Source organism: Antedon mediterranea, chromosome 3 (assembly GCF_964355755.1).
Source record: "Antedon mediterranea chromosome 3, ecAntMedi1.1, whole genome shotgun sequence".
Lineage (NCBI taxonomy): Eukaryota > Metazoa > Echinodermata > Crinoidea > Comatulida > Antedonidae > Antedon > Antedon mediterranea.
In genome coordinates this window covers 22,817,355-22,839,768 of record NC_092672.1, presented here as the reverse complement: position 1 = coordinate 22,839,768, position 22,414 = coordinate 22,817,355, and the positions used below count along the sequence as shown (strand labels likewise).

The following is a 22,414-nucleotide window of genomic DNA, read 5'->3' as shown; positions in this document are numbered from 1 at the left end:
TACTGCATAAATAATATAAACTTTTAATGATAAGGCTCTGATTAATTTCTTTACAAAATAGGATAACAAAGCAAAATAAACAAACTATTTGTTGTGCACATGTCAAAAAATATTTGTGGTATACATTTTCAAACAAATTTAAATATACTAATAGTCTAGATTTTGAACTAGTACTAACTTTGAATTATCCTACAATCACAGTATCAATGACAAAACATAAATTATTAATTTAATTGTACTGGCCACCTATATTTAAAAATGTTTAAAATACAATGTGTGAAAGTACCTCGTTTTGGTGATTTACATCAGCTCCCTTATTGAGAAGGACCAAGCAGACTTCATGAAAACCTTTATATGCAGCTTTAATCAGAGGTGTGCTTCCATACTAAAAATAATAAATGCATATGATAATTCAATTTTTTCATACAAATACTTTCATATAAACTCTTTTAAGTGGCATTTACCATCAATTTGCCAATTTATTTTGTATTTTAAAAGAATGACAGGTTATTATTACTTACAGTAGGCCTACATCTTGTATTGAAAATTCACCCTTCTCATTTTAATCATCAAACCTCATTAGGCAAATTGCAATCAATATCATCAATATCAGCCTTATTTATATTTGTATTATTTTTAATATTTGATTAATTTTTATTTACTTTTTTAATTTTCAAGATGAGATGAAAGGTACAGTAAAATCATATCAGTCAACATTAACTGTTAATATGAATGCTCTATAATTGTTGACACTTGATTCATGCATTATTGTATCAATGATAACAACAAAGTTCAAGATACAATAAAGAAGTGTTAAAGTATCAATACATCATTATAATGAATTATTAATATTACAAAGTGCACAATTATCCCATTATTTTGTGATTAAGCTGTTCCTAAATTTGAATACAGTATTGACTTGATAAACACCTATTTTATTAAAATATGAGAAAAAATGCATTATCAAACCTGTATGATTTATGATTGTTAAAAGAATATACAATTGCAAGGTATTAGATACTTGGCATTGCACTGTATACATGTATATACTGTATACAATCTGAGCCTGCATTAAAGAGGTAGGCCCTACTTTAAATGAACTTCTGCTATTGTCTATTCCTATAAAAATGTTATCAACATTTTTCCATAATTTGTTATGTATACAATATAAAAGAACATATGCTTTTCATTTTCAATAACACATTATATAACATTCATTTTTTTCAATTTCCAGATACAGCTGTAAGTTAGTTGGAACAATTTTATGTAATGGTTTATAATGGTATATTTTTTTCATTTTTCACCTTCTTTATCGGATTTATGTTTTGGGCGTTGAGAGCAACATTCCATTTGTTTAAAACACGAGAAGTAATAGCTTTTGATTTAAAGCATGAGTATACATTTTGCTGTTATGTGTTATGTGTTATTTGTTATAATACATTCATCCTTAATATGTACAGACATATTGTTGTTATGATTCTTAATTATACTTACAATCTTTTGGAATGGCATCAACTAATAAAGCATATTGCAATAGTTAGCTCTTCTACATAATGTATGGAGGATTTCAATAGATGTTTTCAGCCGGTTAAAATTGATTATGTCATATATTTTGTTAAACCCTGAATCTAATTTCATGGTAACTGTTTTCATCATCAGATTTTGGTGGGATGAACATGACATAAATTAAGATAAATATGATTACTTCCACGCGAAATTACAGAAATTTTCAAAATTAATGCTTTCATTTTCATAGTAAACAACAACTATTAAGAATAATATAATAGGCAAAGTATGTTTGTGCAAATAGAGTACAAGGAGGAAAACAGTGATGAAAAACAGGATGAACCAGGAGGTAAATTTATATTGAAATTTGTCAAGGTGATTATTGATTAAGGTTGTGGGAAGTGAATTAAGTAAACTAAAACATTTAGTAACTTGTACAATAAAAAGAATAGTCAATGTGAAATAGGGTTAAGAATGCAATCAGCATGTATGAGTAGCCATAATTATGCATTTAAAATAATAAGAATGGTCAATGTGAAATAGGGTTAACAATGCCATCATGTACTGTAAGGGTAGCCATAATACATTTAAAATCAAAATCAGTAAAATCATTAAACTAAAATTTGATATGGTTTAATTGACTTTTCAATTCTTTTAAGGCTTATAATGAAAATACGCATTATTAGTTACAGCAATTGCAGGTGTTGGTTATAAGAAAAAATCTTGTGCGCGTAACTTTGTGTGAAGCATGGCATTTTCAATCCACAGAAAGTTACTCTTGATATGACTTAAATTTAAAAAGTGTCAATACAAAATGACGTTTGGTTTTTAATCTATGATCAATCATTTAAATTCATAAAATCGTGCGAAAGTCATGTTGTGCAACTCTGACGTTTTTAAAAAGTAGGAGGTGCACAAAACTTTACAAAGTTATGAAATATGGAATGAAAGAAGAATAATACAGATAAAAAAAGTTGATGATGATTTTATACAATCACAAGGAGTTATCCGCCAAGGTGTGGATAACTAATTATGCAGTCATTTAACAAAAAAAATAATTATGCTAAAAAATGTTATTATTTGAAATAAATGAGTGTGGTAGTTGATTAACTTGGATTAATGTAAAACAAAAAAATCCAGATTATTCTGTCCTAGTGACGGATGTAGATATTGAAGGGAAGCGAATAGGTCAAATAGAAAAATGATCTGACCCGATGTGTATACAGGGTAGATGTTTATATTTGTGTTGTTTTTTTTGGTGTATTAAAATCTTTTTCAAAAGAAAACAAAAAGAGGAATATATTAAAATAAAGAAGATTTAATTTTATGACTATTTATTTGATGTTAAATTATGGTCTTATGGAATGAATTAATTACAAAACAGTATTCGCTGTTTAAACACTGTATTCAGATTGGATAAGGTATTCAGATTAAGGTGTAGTATAATTATTCAGATGGGTATTGTAAATACTATCTATACATGTTGGTAGTGTATTACTACAAAATGTGAACATATTGTTATAGTAGTATAAATAATCAAAACAACTGATATGACCATTCTAAAACTTCTGGTGAAGTTTTATTAACTTCTCTAAATAAATCAATGATTAAAAATGTCTAATAATGGCATTTCAACTAAGTATTAAATAGGCTGTGTACATCACAAGTTAATAGTGTTTAGTCTCATTGAGCTTTATAGCTCCATGATTTGGTAGACTGCAATTGTATTTTAAAAACAGCACTTAAAATTAATAAAATATAATATAAATACAATTGAAAGTTTTTAATATAAATGATTTTAATTAAGATAATTTGCATTGTCAGATCTCACTTTGAATACATTTAACCATTTCACATTAAACATCAGTGTTGTAAAAGACCAGCTACTTAACAAAAAAATAAATTATATGGACACATTTACTATTAAAAACTCATTACAATCCAGCATTTGAGCAGAGAAATATTATTGAGAAAAGTTTTCATTTAATTTTCTCCCTGTCACCTTATTCAAGCTGTGACAATTGTATTTATCATGGCTCTGCACAACCATGAACAAACATCAGAATGGTTGTCAATATTATAATTATTAATAAAGGACAATATAAAAATGTTCTGATTCATGTTGATAAGGTATTCAGATTAAGGTGTATGATATTCAGATGGGTAGTGTAAATCCCAAATTATTTTTTTAAGCAATTTATAATTATAGAAACTACTAATTCATTTTTTTTTCAATTTTATTTATAAATATATGTTTGATGTTTTTCTGAATTCAGTTTTGTGAGCATAAAATAATATCATGACTTAATCATATTAAAAGTAAATCCTGTATTTAAAAACGGATAGTTTTATACCAATCTTAATTTTACCCATTTTTCAAAAAATAATGAAAAATGTATGCATACAATACCACTTTTGTCATGCTTTTCTTGAACTCACTAATTCTGTTAATACTGCATTTGAAAACAATTAATTTTATGAAGTACTTTTCTAGATTTATCAAAACATTTTGATGTTGTTAACCATGATATTTTCAAGTTGTTTCGCTATGGTATTTTTCTTAGATTGGTTTAAAGCTATTTTACAGACCGAAACCATTATTTCAAATTAATAATTAGTAAATCTTCCAGACAACCTTTTTTATGCAGATGATACAATACAACTTTATTTTATTTTAATAACAATATTGATTTCTTGTTGAACTTTTTACTAAGTTTAGAGTTAAGTAAGCTAGTGAATGGTTCACTACAAACCAATTATTAATTAATACGGTTAAAACAAATTGTATTAGATATAAACTTACACACAACAATTGTTATATTTTTTTTGATGGAAAATTAGTAAGTGAAGTATCATTCCTTGGTCTTTAATTGGATTATTGGCTGCCAACAATTTTTATCAAATAAAATATCTAAATATATTAGTATTCTAAAGAAATTAAAATAAAATGTTTTAATTATACAGTACTGTAACATTGTTTGGGCTGGTAATTACGTCCCGTTTAATCCAAGAGTGAAGGTTTAGCAATTGTTTTTTTAAACCAAACAATAATGCTTTATGGCAAAATAATTAGTTAAACAAAAAATATATTTAAATTGTTTTTTTTTAATTGACAAACCAAGTGAGTTTGCACTACTGATTCAATCACTTTTATGTTGGTTAAATGAGGTTTACTATGTTTTTGGAGGATTGCAGAGTTTGGCAATTATTTTAAACAAAAAAATAATGTTTTACCCCAAATATAAGTGGAATAGTCTTGATTCAACCATTTATCGTATTCAAGGATTTTATAAAGGTTCTTCACCTATTAGTGAAGTATTGGATCCTAGTATTTTTGGACGATGGTTGGTAAGAGAGGTTCCCATGCCGCATGTACTAAAGTCTCTAACATTGTTAAAACGTCAAAAAATCAATATAGGATCTAAGTCCGGTTGTAACCTGGCTATGGCTGGTTTGGGTTTATTAGAGGTCAATCAGGGTTTCCCTCACTATATAGGTCCAGAGATTTAGTGAGGCTAGTGGGGAAGATAATTTCCCTTTCTCAAGTTGTGGCATTTTATTACTACAGCGAGTGGGGGTCTAGTTATTGAGGAGATATTTTTCTGGAAGCAAAATATTTTTTTGATTATTCAATTACATTTACTGACGCTAGTGGAGTGAATTGTGGAGCGAGGTCTATGACCGTTTGCAGTTTGTCTCGGCTGGAATCAGCATGAGTCAGTCAGAAGCTGTACGTGGAGAGAACTGAAAGGTGTGTTATTGGCATTGCAAGCATTTGCTCCTAACTTAAAAGAGAAACAAATTAAAATAATTACAGACAACAGAGGTGTTGTTTCAATTTGTAGGAAAGGTAGCATGCATGAAGACTTGAATCAGTTGGCTTTAGAGCTTTGCGAAAAAATTTATTCAGAGACGTCCAATGGGTGTATAGAGAGCGCAATTGGGAGGCTGATCTGCTCAGCAGGGAGATAGATTTTTATGAATGAAATTTTTCTATTATTTGGAATGCCATTTGGGGTCAACTCACTTTTGATAATTTTAAGATTCCTCGGTTTAGTAGCTCAGTGTTGTTTGCGTATAGACGCTTACCAATTGCCAATTGGGAATGGTTAAGTCAAATGACTAAGGAAAACTGAATGGCTACAGCCACAGACCAAGCGCCCATAAACTGGATGATTGTGGCAGGAACCGTATTGGTTAGGCTACCTACTAAATGGTTAATTGAGTTATGGAGTCGATAATGTTGAACAAATGCTAAGTCGTATTTGGTTGTGATGGTGAATGGTGCTATTCCAGGATTGAATCTCCATATTTCAGTATTAAATGGGAACATGATTGCAGTCTAGAAGAATAAGACAATAACTCAAGTGTAATTGCACATGATATTGGAAGGTGCTAAGCGTAGGTGCAAAGGCGTTGTGCGTAAGAAAATGCAGGTATAAAATTTTTACTAAATGCTTGATCTAGTGCTTTCTTTATTTGGTTTTATGAGAAAAAATAAGGTTATTCATTTGAAGGTGGGGGACATATCGTTCCATGATAATCATGTGAACATTAGGGGCATTAGGATTAGCATTAGGATCAGCCTAGCGAAGGAAACAGTGTAGTTCTAGCCACAATAAACAATAAAACAAAAATAAAAATTTGACCATAAAAACACCAGAAACGTAACGTTATATTATCTATATTATAGTCATCTGATAATATTCTTTACAACACCGTTTATTTTTCCAATTTTTGTTTAAAGTGCCTCTCTATCATTTATGTACAAAAGAATAGAGATTTTACTGTGTAATTTGAACTTTATTGTACTGTAGCACAATAAAAATCAAAATTATTATGTGATATTATGAAACAATTATGGATAGATTATTAGGATGTATGATTAATAGAAATTGTTTGCCTATTAAGACATTTTTTGCCTTTGACTATTATATTATATGACAGACAGAATTTAGCTTGTTAAACCCATAACAAAGCTAATAAATGAATTGTATAATAGTAGTAAAATGAACAAAATATTGCTGGATGTGTAAATGTGTATGAAATTGGTTTGAATCAAATCAATAAACTAAGAATAATTCCATCTATTTATTCATAGGAAAATTGTTATGGGATAAAGTTTATTGAATTTAATTTTAAAGGAGATAAATTTTAATTTACTCTGTGAAAATGAATGTAATTCTATTGAAAAGGTAGGACCATCCAACTGAAACAAGGAAACAAATATTAGTTGTGCTACAAAAATGAAGAGTTTATAAACAATTGTAATACATTTATATAATGCAAAGTCATTTACATCCATTGATTAAAATATAACTTGGCATATTTATTTTTTAAATAGTTAAATAGCTTGTACTGAAATTTGAAATTTGTCTATATAAGTTCTTTTAAAAGTAATATTTTAACATTAATGTTAGAAAATGTTAAAGGAAATTTAAAGTAATAAATTATAGTTTATACACAGCACAAGTACTTTCTTTTTAACTAAGGATGTGGTATATAATGTGGGTAGATTTCAGAGTTACAGAAGTGTTAGGATGAATGGTATATTGTTTCTACAGGTAATTAAAGTTCCAACCACAGTAATTGACAATGTATTTCTATAGACCAACGGGTATATCTAATAGTGGAACCACAAAATGTAGGATAGGCTAATTTCTAATTGGCAACCAATGGGTATTTTAGTTGTTTACTAAGATGCATAATAGCAGACTTCATTGTTAAATTAGCCGTTTAATAGTTGTACAAACTTTTCAATCTTCCCACCCAGCCATCCCCCGCCATCATCCAACACCTAACTTCAACACAGGCGCTAACTCATATGTTACTCATGCTATTCGCTCATTTGGCTGGTATAATTCTGGGGAATTATTTTTCCCCCAAATTCCACAATTTACCTAACGGATGTCACTTACATCCTTCCGATATACTTAATAACAACCATTTGATTTACTGGCTCCTGTGACAACACACTGGACCTTTAATACAGCGATATCATATGAGTGGTAGCCCCAAGAGGCCAAATGTAGTTTATTATTAAGCTTTAGTAGTATTTAGCATTGCTTGTACAGTATCAGTAGAATTAAATATTATGTATTGTTAAATGTATACTTTGAATAAACTGGGAAAGCTTTACTTATTTGTGTTGTGTGTAAAACTTTGTAAAATTATTAAAGTTGAACCTTACATATAGCTATGCTTATCCTCAAAACAGTTTTGTTTGATAATGTTGGATGATGGAGATAAATATGAATGAATAATTACAGAAACTGCAGACTTTGCAAAGCACTGGTGATCATCATTGTCAGTGGTCTAAAATATTTCATAATGTTAAATGTTGGATACACTCTGAAATTGTTACATGTTTGTATGAACATTTAAGTCTAGTTCAGGTTTCTTGTGTTTCTTAGTTATTTAGTGTTAAACAATGTCACTATTTTTTGTTAACTATAATTTACTATGTGACATGTATGTATATTTAAATAAATGTTTAAGAAAGAAACATTTTTTTCAATAGACTAAAAATATTGCACCTAGTTATGCTAATGATGATTTGTTTATTTTTACACATTTTTTATGACATTGTAATGGTGGTTTGATACTGTAATTATTATGTAAGGTGATTTGTTAAAACCTAGGTACGGTAAATAAACAAATTATATTTGTACCACTATTTCAGTTTTATTGTTGTTTTTAGATGTGTCATTTAAAAAAAGTTATTCTGAGTATAAAGAAAGAATAAATAAAGATAGATAAAAGATAAGTGGCAGATATACTGTATCTTATATTGTATGGAAAAAATAATTAATTACAACCTAATAAAAAAGAACTATAATGTGGGTGTGTAATAAAAGATCACTTTGGCGCTCAACCAAATTCTGCATCATCATCCTTGGTGACTAAAACCAGTAGGTGGTTGGAGTTGGTGGTGATGTTGTTGAAAGGAATAAAGGAGAGTATGGCAAATGAGTATGATGATAATTATAAAGTAAATGAATACAGTCTATATGTCTATCAACTAGCATCTTTGATCATTTGTACCTCTATGTGATATATAGGTAGAATCATAGTGTTTCAAAAGTTATTAAAAAATATTGTTAAAAAATGAACTTTTAAGATATACAAAATCATAATGATCTAAAGAAAAATTGAAATTTTGTGAAGTTGTAGTGTTCATAATACTGTTTAAATTACTGTATATCAACACTGGAATAAGGATGATATATTGCAATTGTGCATATAGAATGTTGCTGTAGTTTAGTTAAGTAAAATTGACACTATCATTTTCATTGTTTTAATTGTTCAATGGAAATACATGACAAAATGTTAATGTAGTGTCATAGCAATTTTTATGACTAAATATAAAAAAAAAAATATATTGAATAACTTCAAATTATGCCAATTTCAGCATCAATGAAGTTTTATACATTAAATATTATTACCCAAAATATCATTATGTTTAAAATATAAAATGTTATATATTTAAAAATGACAATGAATAATAATGAAGATGACTTACTTTGTTTGATACATTGACACCTGCTCCTGCATTCACCAGCAGGCTGCAACAGTCTGTTTCTCCAGAGGCTGCTGCATAATGCAAAGCTGTCGAACCATTCTATAATATGAAATACATACAATATTGGTTATATCTTACAGTACACATATTCATTTGTTATGTAATTTATACAGAGGGTTACTTTACAAAAATCAATTTGCAACTATTTACTGCATAATCATACGCAATGAACCAAGTCAAATTAGTTTTCTGAATTTGATTTCTACTTTTGTATACAATTTTTTATTAATATGATAATTATGTTATATACTTTTATACAATTTTGTATTATTTCAATTTTAATGTCAAAATGTTGTTGCTGGTATTTAAATTATCAATCACATTTTAGTTTTATTTATATAAATTTTTTTAAATATTAAATTATCTAAGGTTTGGCATACAAACTTTTACTTTCAGGGGCATGTTTAAGTAACTTCATTATGTTAATTGAGCAAAGAAATAGTTCATTGCTCTATGGTGTGGTGGTTGAGTTTAGCAAGTTCTAGCAAGTGTAGCATATTAGTCTAAATATTGATTGTAACAATGTTAATCTTGAATTGAAACTGATAAAAAAGAAGATGGACAATTTAATTGTAGACATCTTTTTGAACCATATTTGTTTCATTTTTTAAAGTTGTTAGATCAAATGGACAGGTTATAGAAACACCATGACCATTTTTATACCTCCCTGGATAGCTCAAGCCTGTCAGAGAATAAAAATGGGTGACAAATCATATCAATGTGAAAAATATTGAATCTGAAAATCAATACAGTACATAAGAAATGCAAACTTAACATTTATACAGTTTAATAGAATTTAAGATCTTTATTATTTGTGTTATATTATATACTTATTGAATTGACTTACAAAAAATTAATAAAATTTATATTAAAACAAATTCATAAAAATTGTTATTCTTTTTAATTCAAAGATATAAAAAAAATCACTGGAAATAAATCATTATACAGTAATTATAACAAAGAAATAAACATTATTTATTCACATGTATATATACCGACATTTAAAACAGATTGAACTAAAAAGTATCTATATAAATCCTACAACTAATGATTTTATAACAAGCTAATAAATATTAATATATTATTTTAATGAACACTGAATACAAACAGTGGAATGATATACATTGTGTATAGGATGTGAATAATATTCACTGAGGCTAAAACTTTCATAGTAGACCATGCTCACCAGGAGTATACCAATAAACAAATAAAGTGCTGTATGTTCCATAATTATATGCTTATCCCATCATCATTTTTTATACTTCAGTAAATGAAATAAATGAAAAAGTTAATTTTCAAAAAGTAAACAATAATTTTCGCGCCACACCTTTAGGCAGTTATATTCAAAAGGACGAAAGTATTGGGAAACATTTACCATGGGAAAGCTTATAGTTTTTACTAAGGCGGAAAAAAATGTTTAATGTTTACTAAGGCTGAAAAATGTGTATTTGGAAACATGGAGAAGAAATGGAGGTAAAAAAAAAAATATTTTTTACCTCCATGGACTGGGCATGTGGATACCTCAAAGCAAGTCTGGGATGATAATTCTAAATGATAATTTGTAAACTCAAACTGAGTATGTACACAGAGAGTCTATGAGATATCTATGCAGCTTTCAACGTAGAGGTCGAGTATAATACTATCAGGTATACCAATAATGTTCAAATATTTTTGCCGAATGGGGTGTGTATAGATGAGGAATTGTTTGATTAGTGAGTACGTTTGTCGGCGGCTGTTGTACGATGAAGGCTCATGGAAAATTATATATGTTTTGTTCACTGAAATGTTTGTGGGTATGAGTGGGTCACTCCAACCTTAGGGAGTAATGCCACTCAGAATATGCATAGTACTATTGTCTATAGTAATTCAAACTATATTTATGTTACACAAAATGTTTACAACTGATTTTTAAACAAAAATAATTGATAATAAATCTTTATTTCTTAAATTATTAAATAGAATATCAATTTAGAAAATATCATTTAATGAAGAAAGAACAATAATTAAAACTGTTATCTCAGAAAGTCTTTTTTATGGTAAAAGAAATTTTTTTTTGTATTCATTGTTGTCTGAATTATTGGAATTGATCAAGTTATTAGCAGCAGCAGTTACTGGCAGTACCAGTATAATGTAGTGAAACAGAAAGATGTGGGCCAGTATGCGTACCAATTTGTCTGGCCAATTTATCTATATTTTATTTTATTATGGTTATCAACCACATGTGTATTCATACTTTATAGGGTATTTAGATACGCAAAGAAAAAATAATGTAAAGTTTATTAATGCTTACTGTACATTATACAAATGGAACATATTTTTGTTGAGTAGATAATATTTAAACATTACATTCAACCAACTGCTGATGTGAACGATGAATTAAAGTATGACATCTCAACTTGAACAAATGAAATATTGAGGTTTTATGATAGTATGTCCACACTAATAGCATGCACTATAACATTTTTGGAAAATATCAAAACATAGAGGGCACTTACTAAAAAAGAAAAATATTAATGTATATAACAGTATAAACATGGGTATTTCAAAGAACGAAAATGCGGTGGCAATGGTATAAAAAATCAATGATCTACAAAATGTGTACAAAGAGTCTTAATTTCTTAAATTTTAGTATACTTTTTAAACTATAAGATAATATTGAACAATTTGTGATATTATTACAGTAATTAGGCATACAACTAAAATGATTCACAGCCTACTGTGTTAATTAAATCATTAAAAATACTACATATTAAACTAATATTTTTTTAGTACAAATACTTTTAAAACAATATAAACAAGAAATAACTATTTTTACAAAGAAACTAAAAAGATTCACAGACTAATAATAAGCAAAACTAATTTGTTGTGTATTAGAATAATAAATACTTTAAATAATAAATTAATTACTTTTTGGTATTTTATTTAGTAAAACTATGATTATTTATAAAAGCATAATATTATTAAACAATAAACTTTTTTTGATATTAGTCAAATGATTATCCAACATGTTTGGTATTACTAGAAAACTAAACTGTTTATATAATTAATAGCTGCCATACTAGCCATAATAGTCTATAAAATGTAATAAACCATTTATCATGAAAATTTAGTTTTACAGCTATACTGTTAAATACATAAAAGTGTACAGCCTAAACAGAGGCTCTCATTTTCATCATTTTTTCATTTCTTTCAACCAAATATTCATTTTTAAATTTCAAGACCTAAAATTATCAAAAAAACAAACGAAAAAAACACTACACTATCTAGAAGAACCTTGTTAATTCATTTTGAGAAGAGTTAACAAACTAGATAAGATAGATAAGGGTTAAGATACTTCAGTTGTATCAATGATTATAGGTCTATCCCCTGGAAATTATAATCAAGAACATTTAACTGATACATTTAATCAACTGCAGGTGGTGCCACTATTCACCTGATATTAACCTAAATGGCAACATGTATGCAAGCTAAAAAGGCAGAAAGCACTCAACATGTTTGGTGTTAATTAATCATTCAAGAATGTAATAGTGGTAACAGCAGAACTTGAGTAAACTTCAATAGCAATTCTGCTAAACAAACTATTTTACTAGCTTATATTTAAATTATTATTTATTTTTTACCCCATTGCCATCCCCAGATTAAATGAAAAATGCTTTATATTTTAATATCAATTTTTAAATAAATTAAATAAATTGTCATTGTTTGAAATTAATTAAATTTATTTTATTCAAATCACTAAATCAAATTCCACGTGTGTTTCAGTATCGACTGTCACTCAAGCTCAACTTCGGTGACAAACATTTTAGATTGTGTTCCATATCAAATGCCAATTCGCTGGGTCGTTTTACTAGAAAATGTACTGAACCTGTGTGGTTGTGGTGCTGATAGGTTTCAGAGATGAGGACCTGGTTGGGTACATAGATGACAATTTGATTAAACACCCTCTTTTGAATAATCCCCCACGAATAAACTCCCTCATGAAAAATCATTTGGATTAAACAACCCTCCCCCTCCTCCTACTATTTCCTTGAGTAAATGTCCCACCACCATGCATTGCATGCCCACAATATTGCATTTACAACATATTTCTATTTGTAGTAGAATTCATTGATTGACACAGTACTGTAATATTGTTTGGGCTGGTAATTACGCCCCCTCTAATCCGAGGGTGAAAGGTTTAGCAATTATTTTTTAAATGAGTTTTGCTATGTTTTTTGGAGGATTGCAGAATTTGGCAATTATTTTAACCAAAAAATTGATGTTTTAACCCAAATACAAGTGGAATAGTCTTGATTTAACCATTGTTTCTAATCAGAAAAACTTTTATATAATAATTGAAAATCATTATCTCTCCAACTACTTTTCTGATAAAATAATATGCTATTGTCTATATTTCTGTTGATTTTATTTATTTATTTTAAGTTTTGGTTCCTGTATAGTTATTACCTTTATTCCTGTAATTTATTTTATATTTTCATGCTACTTTTTAAACAAATTAATGTTACCTAAATATATTTTCTGTTTTGTATTCATTTGACCATTACAAAAAAAATTGTTTTGAACTTTAACTTGATAATATTGTTATTTGATTTTAAACTCATCACAAGCCCTCAAAATGAGTGCTTATGTTTTTCATATGTACATTTGGATAAAAAGAAAAAGCCAGTATACAATCTAAATTAATAGTTGTGCATTAAATCAGGGCAATTATTAAATAAGTCAATGTACATTTTATTTTGATTTCAAATCTCAGGGAATAATTAATTTATGTGTGAAATTATAGGACAATTCTCAATAAAAAAAACATTATAACAATACTGCTTGAACATTAGATGAAGGAGAAACTTCAGTCACTGAATGTCAGTAATTCTTAAATAATTGATAATTGACAGAAGGTGAAAAGGTGTAAAACTAATCAAAGATTTAACGTTACAAGAAATAATTCAGAAACAGAAGGACTTGATTGTACCATAGTTTTGTACCACAATACTGTAAATGAAATTCTGTATTTACCTAAAATAATACAAGGTTTAGGTAAAAGAAAAATCAACATTTAGTGCATATTTTATTATTTTTTTTACAAAAATACTACATAGTGTAAATTTTAGTTTATTTAAAATATTAAATAATTCAGGGTTTGAACTATCAAGAACTATTGGTGGTTGGACATTATTGTTGGAGACAGATACCTGGGTCTTTATACATGCTGATATAGAGAGTACTAAGGCATGGAACCACAATAGCACTATTTAGTCAGTGAAATAAACTAGTAGCCACATGCTAGAAAGATGTCCTATTCACGCTGTTAAGGATATTTTACGAAGATGTGGGTACAATAAATATCTATTTGGACTGCATAGCATTCGCTGGGTTGGTGTTACATTAGCCGCTAACGCAGGGGTTTAAGGTAGGTTGTTAAAAAGCATGACCGATGAAAGGTAAGCCACGTGTTAAAGGTTTCCCAGTTGTTGGGCTTATAGTAATGTTGTTATGTGCATTCAGCCATATGTGTACTGTGAATAAAGTGTATGTAGACAAGCAATTTTATGTCCCTTGTCTGTTATTTAACATTCTTCAAATCAAATCAAATCAAATCAAAGTAACATTTATTTCTCTTGTCTTTCATAGAAAATAAAAATTAACCGTAAAAATTATTAAAATAAGATATGGTGCTCTACTACAGGGAAAGGGAAGTTGGACTATTCTGTCTTAAAGGGTGGAAATGGGAAGATAAATTTAGTTTACTACTAAACTATAGCACAAAAATAAAAATTTGAAGTTGCACAAAAACACCAGAAATGTATTAAAACGTTATATTACATATATTTAGTCATCTGATAATGTTTTTTCCCACACCGTTTATTTTTCCTTTATTGTAACACAATAAAATCCAAAAAATTATGAAACATATTAAAATTATTAGAATGTATGATTAATAGAAATTTATTGCCGATTAAGACTTTATATTGGTACCATGAGAGAATTCAACTAGTTAAAGCCATAAAAAAGTAAATAAATGAATTACTTAATGAGGTATTGTAGTTGTAAAATAAACATTTTCTATGCATATTATTAGTTAAAAAATGAAAAAAATATTGCTAAATGTGTATGAAATTGGTCTGAATCAAATCAATAAACTACGAATAATTCCATCTATTTATTCAAAGGAAAATTGTTATGGGATATAGTTTTATTGAATTTAATTTTAAAGGAGATAAATCTTAATTTACTCTGTGAACATGAATGTAATTCTATTGAAAAGGTAGGACCATCACACTGAAACAAGGATGAACCAAGGTCAATATTAGTTTTAAAAAAAGGTTGTACTGAAATAGAATCTACAACAATGAAGAGTTTATAAACAATTGTAATACATTTATATAATGCAAAGTCATTTACATCCATTGATTAAAATATAAAGTTATGCTACAATAACTTGGCATATATTTAAAAAAAAATGTTAAATAGCTTGTACTGAAAATTGAAATTATAATAATAAGTTCTTTTAAAAGTAATATTTTAACATTAATGTTAGAAAATGTTAAACTTTTTAAAATTATTAAAGTTGAACCTTACATATAGCTACTGTATGTTTATTCTCAAAAAAGTTTTGTTTGATAAAGTTGGATGATGGAGATAAATATGAATGAATAAAACATGATATAAAGTACAACTGCAGACTTTGCGAAGCACTGGTGATCACCATTGTCAGTGGTCTAAAATATGTCATAATGTTAAATGCTGGATACACTCTGAACTTGTTACAGTTGTGTAGAACATAAGTCTAAGTTCAGCTTTCTTGTGTTTCTTAGTGGTATAATTTCACCTCTAATGTAGGTTGTTTAGTGTTAAACAATTTCCATTTATTTTTTGTTTACTATAATTTACTATGTGTGTATGTATATCTAAATAAATTTTAAGAAATAAACATTTTTTTAAATAGACTAAAAATATTGCTATGGATCAATCATCACCATGCTAATGATGATTTGTTTATTTTCGCGCCGCGGCTCTAGCCAGCTATGTCCCAGGAGGACACATTCATTAATAAGCTGTTTCATAGCGGTAGCTTTAGTATCTAAGGCTGACAGTTTTGTGAATTTGGAAACTCGACTATAATTTATAGGTAGCTGCTGGACCCAAAAAACGTCTGGGAGAAGAGAGTCTATATGAAAGCCTTTGCTGATAATACAGTATTAGAGAGTTTACGAAACACGACGGAGAGGGACGACGACGGATTACCAGTGCGCGCTGATGCGTGAAAAGCTGGTTGTCGTCCACTTTAAAAAGTTCGTTTACGATACGCGATGGGACGACGACGTCGCGTCACGCTCGGCTTGATATGTTTGTAAACAATCATCATGGCTTTCGTACAAGATGCATTAAATGAAGATATAATTGACCCTGAGGAATATTTGCTTTTATATAATCTTAATAAAAGAAATAATTTAAATGTTCAGTACAATGATTACAATAAATTTAATCTGGAATCTTACAATGACGACGAATGTAATACGTTTTTCAGGTAAGTCCGGGGATAAGTCACCCACAAGCCAATCATTCATCATATTACTAAGACTTAGTTAGACAGTAGGGTAGGCTTTAGAGAAAGTAGTATTGTCTGGCATAATTATGAGCTAATCTTTTTGGCTAATTTATTGTCACCAAGTTGATTTAATAAATTGTTGGTCTGTCTATAATACAGTATTTTTAATATTATTATAGGCCTAGGCCTATTCATGATTTATAGCCAATATAGGCTACTTATTTATACTACTAGGGCTAGGCTAGGTATTCAACTTAGTTTAGTTACAACACATGCTTTCAATTTTATTTAAAGATTTCGAAAAGAAGACATTTATCGACTGCAGAGAGCTCTACAGATAGAGGATGATGTTAAATGTGTTAACGGTCTTAAAGTTACTGGCATCGAAACTTTGTGCATTTTGCTGAAAAGGTTTGCATATCCATGCAGGTACATTGATATGGTGCCAATGTTTGCCAGGCCCATTCCCCAACTCTGCATGATAACGAATATGGCTCTGAATTACATATATAACGGATTCGAGCATCTGTTTAGCAATTGTTTTCGACAGCCTTGGCTATCACCTGGCAATATGGAACGTTTTGCTGCTGCAATCTATGATTCTGGTGCTGCGATTGACAATTGTTGGGGGTTCGTGGATGGGACGGTGCGTCCAATTTGTAGGCCTGGTGAACACCAAAGAATTGTATATAATGGCCATAAGCGTGTACATTCATTAAAATTTCAGTCAGTTGTCACGCCAAATGGACTAATCGCAAACCTGTTCGGACCAATAGAGGGATGTCGCCATGATGCCTTCATGTTAAGAGAATCCAACTTATTACAACAGTTAGAACGTTATGCCGTACGGCTAAATGGAGATCCTCTCTGCATTTATGGAGACCCGGCTTATCCCCTTCGTGTCCATTTACAGGCTCCTTTTAAAGGAAACTTGACACAAGGTCAACAGGATTTTAACAGATCCATGAGCCAGGCTAGGGTGTCTGTTGAATGGCTATTCAGAGATATCATAGAAAATTGGAAATTTGTGGACTTCAAGAAAACCCAAAAAATAGGCTTAAGTGCAATTGGGAAGATCTATGTAGTTTGTTGTCTGTTAACAAATGCTCACACGTGTCTTTATGGCAACATTACATCCAAAACCTTTAAATTAGATCCGCCTGCCCTTGAGGAATATTTCCGATAAATTATACAGGCAATACAAGTAATTATAAAATAAATCATTTTACACCTTTTTAAAAGTTAATAATTTTAATACAGTAATACATTGGATCATATTTATACAATCAGATTGATACACGTAAGTTAGGTATACTGTAAAGTCTCAGGGCAATTTTATTTATAGTAGTACTGTAAATAAACTCAACTGTTTAAACTTTATATTGAACGTTAAAATATATTAATGTTACTACAGAATACATAAGCATATTTACTTTAAAAGTTGTTGATATTGCATTGTTTTTAATATTGCACAATTAATATTGTACCGTGTGTAATACAGTGTATTCAATTTGTTAAAATATATTATGAACTCAACTGTTTAAACTTTATATTGAACATTAAAATATATTAATGTTACTACAGAATACATAAGCATGTTTACTTTAAAAGTTGTTGATATTGCATTGTTTTTAATATTGCACAATTATTAATTACCTTATACAGTATATACACTTTAAAGGACTCAGCAAGTAATCTTTTAATGGTTTTAAGTTAGATGGGAGACCACCTTTATCAAAAACAGAGAGGGCTATAGAAGAAACCTAAAAATACAATTTCTTATCCCTATTTATATGCCTAGTGTGTAAACATTATTGACATAATTTCATTAAACATCCACATACAGTACAACTCTTATTAACAATTTTTTCAATCTTCTATCAACTAAAAGTCGTAGTTAGTCATGCCTCGGGTCACATTATATGGTCACCGTACAGGTAGGCTACTACATCAGTACTTATATGAATGGATGACTAGTCGGTGACAATAACGCTAGTTGGTCATACCCAGTACCGTTTTGATTTTACGATCATTCGGGAAACCACCTCACGACCTCTTCACCTGCAGCTCGTGCTGTGGCTGCATCACCACTCTCTGATCTTATGTTTAAGGCATTTTACTCCTGACTTAGCAAATCTTCTATTGCAGCTTCTGTTTCTGATAATGCTGATGGAGCGATACCAGACCCTCTTATCTCATTATTCAATTTTGCCCTCAACTTGTCCTTTAATAGATTCCATCTATCCCTTACATTTCTTCCATCTAAGTTAAAGTCGAAAGATGGTGAAAGATTGCCTGCAATGTCTTTCCATACTTTTCCATGTTGCTGCCTTCTTTCTCTGTACTGGAAAGGATCCAATGTATCATTTCCTTCACTAACTGGTCATCTTTTTCTGGAGACCACTTCTTAGTTGGAGATATTTTTTTTGCTAAAATAGGATAAAAAATGTATGTATAATATCAATCAATAACACTACAGAATAAAAGTATTCTGTCATTGATGTTGTTATAGCTCAGTATATTATAGGCTAGGCCTCAAACCAAATCTAGGTAAACCAATGTAGACAGGTCTGGATGAAAAATGACTGGTATGACCTAGCTAGTCTCTAGAAGTAGGATGGGTTGCGCCAAAAGCTAAATTTGTGTGTCTTGCTCGAGCCTACTAGCATATAGCTAGTACTATACTACTAACTAGGCCTAGCCTAGGCTAGGGCCAGTAGTAGGCAACCTAGGTAGGTGGCCTACCATTAGAGGCTAGGCCTAGTCTAATGCTAGCCAGGCTAAACATTCAACTTGGATTGCCACAAAAATATATAGGCCTAGCCTAGGCCTACCTATATTTAAAAAAAAACAATTAGGCCTAGGTCTAGCCTAGCTAGGCCTAGGCCCTAGGCCTATTATAGGCCTGGCCTACCTACACAGCGTGGCAATATGAATAGGAGGTAAAAAAATAGAGGGCCTTCCCAGCCTAGCTAGGCCTAGTTAGTGACTTAGTATATGTAGGAGGACTAGGCATAGAATAGGCCGTAGTTTAGTTAGGCCTAGTAGTAGCCTAAGCTTAGATAGTAATAGCTATTAGGCCTAGCCTAGGTGCGCCAACCTGCGGCCTATTCTTTCTAGCCTACTTTTTTAGGCAGCAAATGGCACTTTATTTTAAGTGATAACTTTATCTATTATTAAATTAGGTCATAAATCAGAAATCGATGCAAACATTATTTAGGATCCCATTATTTAATTGATGATCATTTTAAATATAAACATAACCAAATATACATACTTTGGGCAGCTAATTGAGAAGTCATTGTTTGTATTTTTTTTTCGTGCACTGTGAACTGCAAAACAGCAATTTTGCAGTTGTCTGCTACTAGACGACAACTGGTGAAATTACTTACGCAGGCGCAGTGTCGCCAGTGGGCGTGGCTATCACTGTCAATCGCTCGTTGTCTAAGCTCCCGTCGTGTTTCGTAAACTCTCTATTATTGAGATGTAGACGGAAATCTGTAAAATCTTGTTCAATAAATAATAACTTCGTTTTTGCTGTCAACCAGGCCGGTATTATAATAAATCACTGTCAAATAATCATAACCAATGTTATAATAATACGCCGTCAGATATTAAATCATTGAAACAGTCCTGGTAAATTTTTTTGTTTTGGTTATCAGATGCCGTGGGGGGTGGGGGGGGGGGTCCAATCAATTATCGTCAGAAGGTGAACAATCAGTCTAGGTAGCAGCAGCAGATTATTAGGAACGCCTGCTCCATTAATTAATCCAGGAAAAGGTTTGTACATTATCTATTTGTTTATTAGCCTTCTCCTAACACAATTATATTTTCTTTAAAAAAAGGTTTTATAAGTGGTTTCAACATTTATGATAGTAATGTCACAGTTCTGTGTCTGGACGCAACTTCATAGACCTACTAGTTATATTATTCATATTAACTGATACTTACTCTTCATTTACCGTAAAGTTCAGTTTTAATGAAATATATAATATAAATTGGCTTCGTAACAATTAATTAGTGTTGAAAAGGTTAGTTTTTTGGTGATAGGTGAAAATGACATGTAATTTCGTAATCAATTTATTTTTTTTTGTATAAAGGCCCAATTACACTATGATGATAACGACGGACGATAAATATATAGCATTCATTTTTTTTACATAAACCAAAAGAAATTAGAAAGGTTTTCGTTCTAGACCTATAGGATAATCATTTATGCTTTCTTTGATAAAAATAATGTTTTTCAAATTCCAATCAAATAAAAACAATAAAATCGCTGTATTGTCACGATATTATTGGTCTTACTAATCATGACGTCATTTGATTGGACGTGTGAAAATATAATTTTCATCAAAGGAATTGTTTATATTTCTTTTGGTTTATGTATTAAAAATGCACATTTGTCTATTTATCGTCGATCGTTATCGTCCTAGTGTATGGGCCTTATGCTGTAAATGTTCAATTAATTGATCATTCCGATTTTATTAGTTGGACTCTTGCACAGTTGCTGTCTAATCGTTGTTGTGTAATATCATTTCGAACCATATTAAAATCATAAAGAGATTCATATTCCTTAACATGTGGCTCTGCATGGAAGTCCGGTCTACAAAAACTCGGGCCCGGGATCATTGTTATTGGGCCTGAAAGTGTTGGTGAATTCATAATTATACTTAATATTATATTTATATATATATCCCGCCTCATGAATAAAAATACTGTAAGATGAGGGCGTATCAATTTGATCTCTGGTGCGCGTGCGTACAACTGAGGACTAGTGCTGTTCCGCCGTACCACGCCGAGAATGTTAAAGAGTCGCTATCCAATCGAGTTCGAACAATACCATGAAAGCCCCAGTGGTCTAATGGTTAGGACATCTGCATATCAAGCAGGCGGTCCGAGTTCGAGTCTCGGTTGGGGCGACTTTTTCTCATTCTCACAGATTTCCTCATCTTTATCGTTACAAATTAATTAATTAAATTTCAGTATATCACCGGGCGGTTTAGAATTAATGTTCTGTGCCTGATTTGTTTATATATAATATATAATTATGTTATTATACAATTGAAAGCAAAACCCGTTGAATCTCAAATCATTAGGACTAGAAATTTGGCTTATCAATCAAATAAATACTTTCGTTCAAAATGAAACTCCAACCTCTCTAAAAGATTGAATGCGAAAACGGACCGTTTTTTTTAATTGGGTATGTTGAAACATTTCAATATTCATTTAAAAAAGTACATTAATTATGGTATTGATCAGTGGCTATAGAGGCGTAAAAACCCTCGGTCAATATCATGTAAAATGCACTGTGGAAGGGTCATTATTAAGACTGCAAAATTGGGCTTATCAACAAATAAATACTTTTGTTCAAAATGTAAAATCAAGGCTAAAAAATTGGGCTTATCAACAACAAAACATTTTATTATTAGACGCGATTAACATCAAGGATAATCAGTATAATTATTAATATAGCCACTGTTACTAGTTTTATTCTACATGCTAAAGTAAATAAAAATCCACTAGAAAACAAACAAGTCTGAATTTTATGCTTATTAGCCATGTTATGTTTGTTACTGTAGGCAGGGAAGAGTTAAATTGTAATTTAACTCTTCCCTGCTGTAGGCCTATGATTGTTTGCAATGTCCACATATTATTTCCGTGGGCATATCCATAGTGTATCACTCACAAAAAAGACGTGTGAGGTTCTTTCTTTAGATTTTGAAGAATGATTTGTGTTACAGGTTGACACATGAGTCAAATGCTCAAGATATCGGCTAACG

General features: G+C 30.1%; 2 protein-coding genes and 1 non-coding gene across 3 annotated transcripts in view; 2 read left to right on the top strand and 1 right to left on the bottom strand.

Annotated features, from left to right (window-relative positions):
• The window catches only part of LOC140044159 (uncharacterized), a 40,839-nt gene extending 31,349 nt beyond the window's left edge, over nucleotides 1-9,490 (bottom strand). The window contains exons 1-3 of the mRNA XM_072088637.1: nucleotides 9,473-9,490; nucleotides 9,029-9,127; nucleotides 287-385 (exon numbers count right to left, since the gene is read on the bottom strand). Of these exons, the coding sequence (XP_071944738.1) occupies nucleotides 287-385; nucleotides 9,029-9,127; nucleotides 9,473-9,490 (216 nt within the window). The remainder of the gene's footprint in view (nucleotides 1-286; nucleotides 386-9,028; nucleotides 9,128-9,472) is intronic.
• Nucleotides 9,491-16,449: 6,959 nt separating this feature from the next.
• LOC140044158 (uncharacterized) lies at nucleotides 16,450-17,958 on the top strand. The gene is made up of 2 exons (XM_072088636.1): nucleotides 16,450-16,613; nucleotides 16,926-17,958. The coding sequence occupies exons 1-2, from the start codon at nucleotides 16,450-16,452 to the stop codon at nucleotides 17,818-17,820; spliced, it is 1,059 nt and encodes a 352-aa protein (XP_071944737.1). The 3' UTR covers nucleotides 17,821-17,958.
• A 3,523-nt stretch (nucleotides 17,959-21,481) lies between these two features.
• On the top strand, nucleotides 21,482-21,553 carry Trnad-auc (transfer RNA aspartic acid (anticodon AUC)). The gene has a single exon. It is a non-coding gene; the product is annotated as a tRNA-Asp (tRNA).
• The last annotated feature ends 861 nt before the right edge of the window (nucleotides 21,554-22,414 follow it).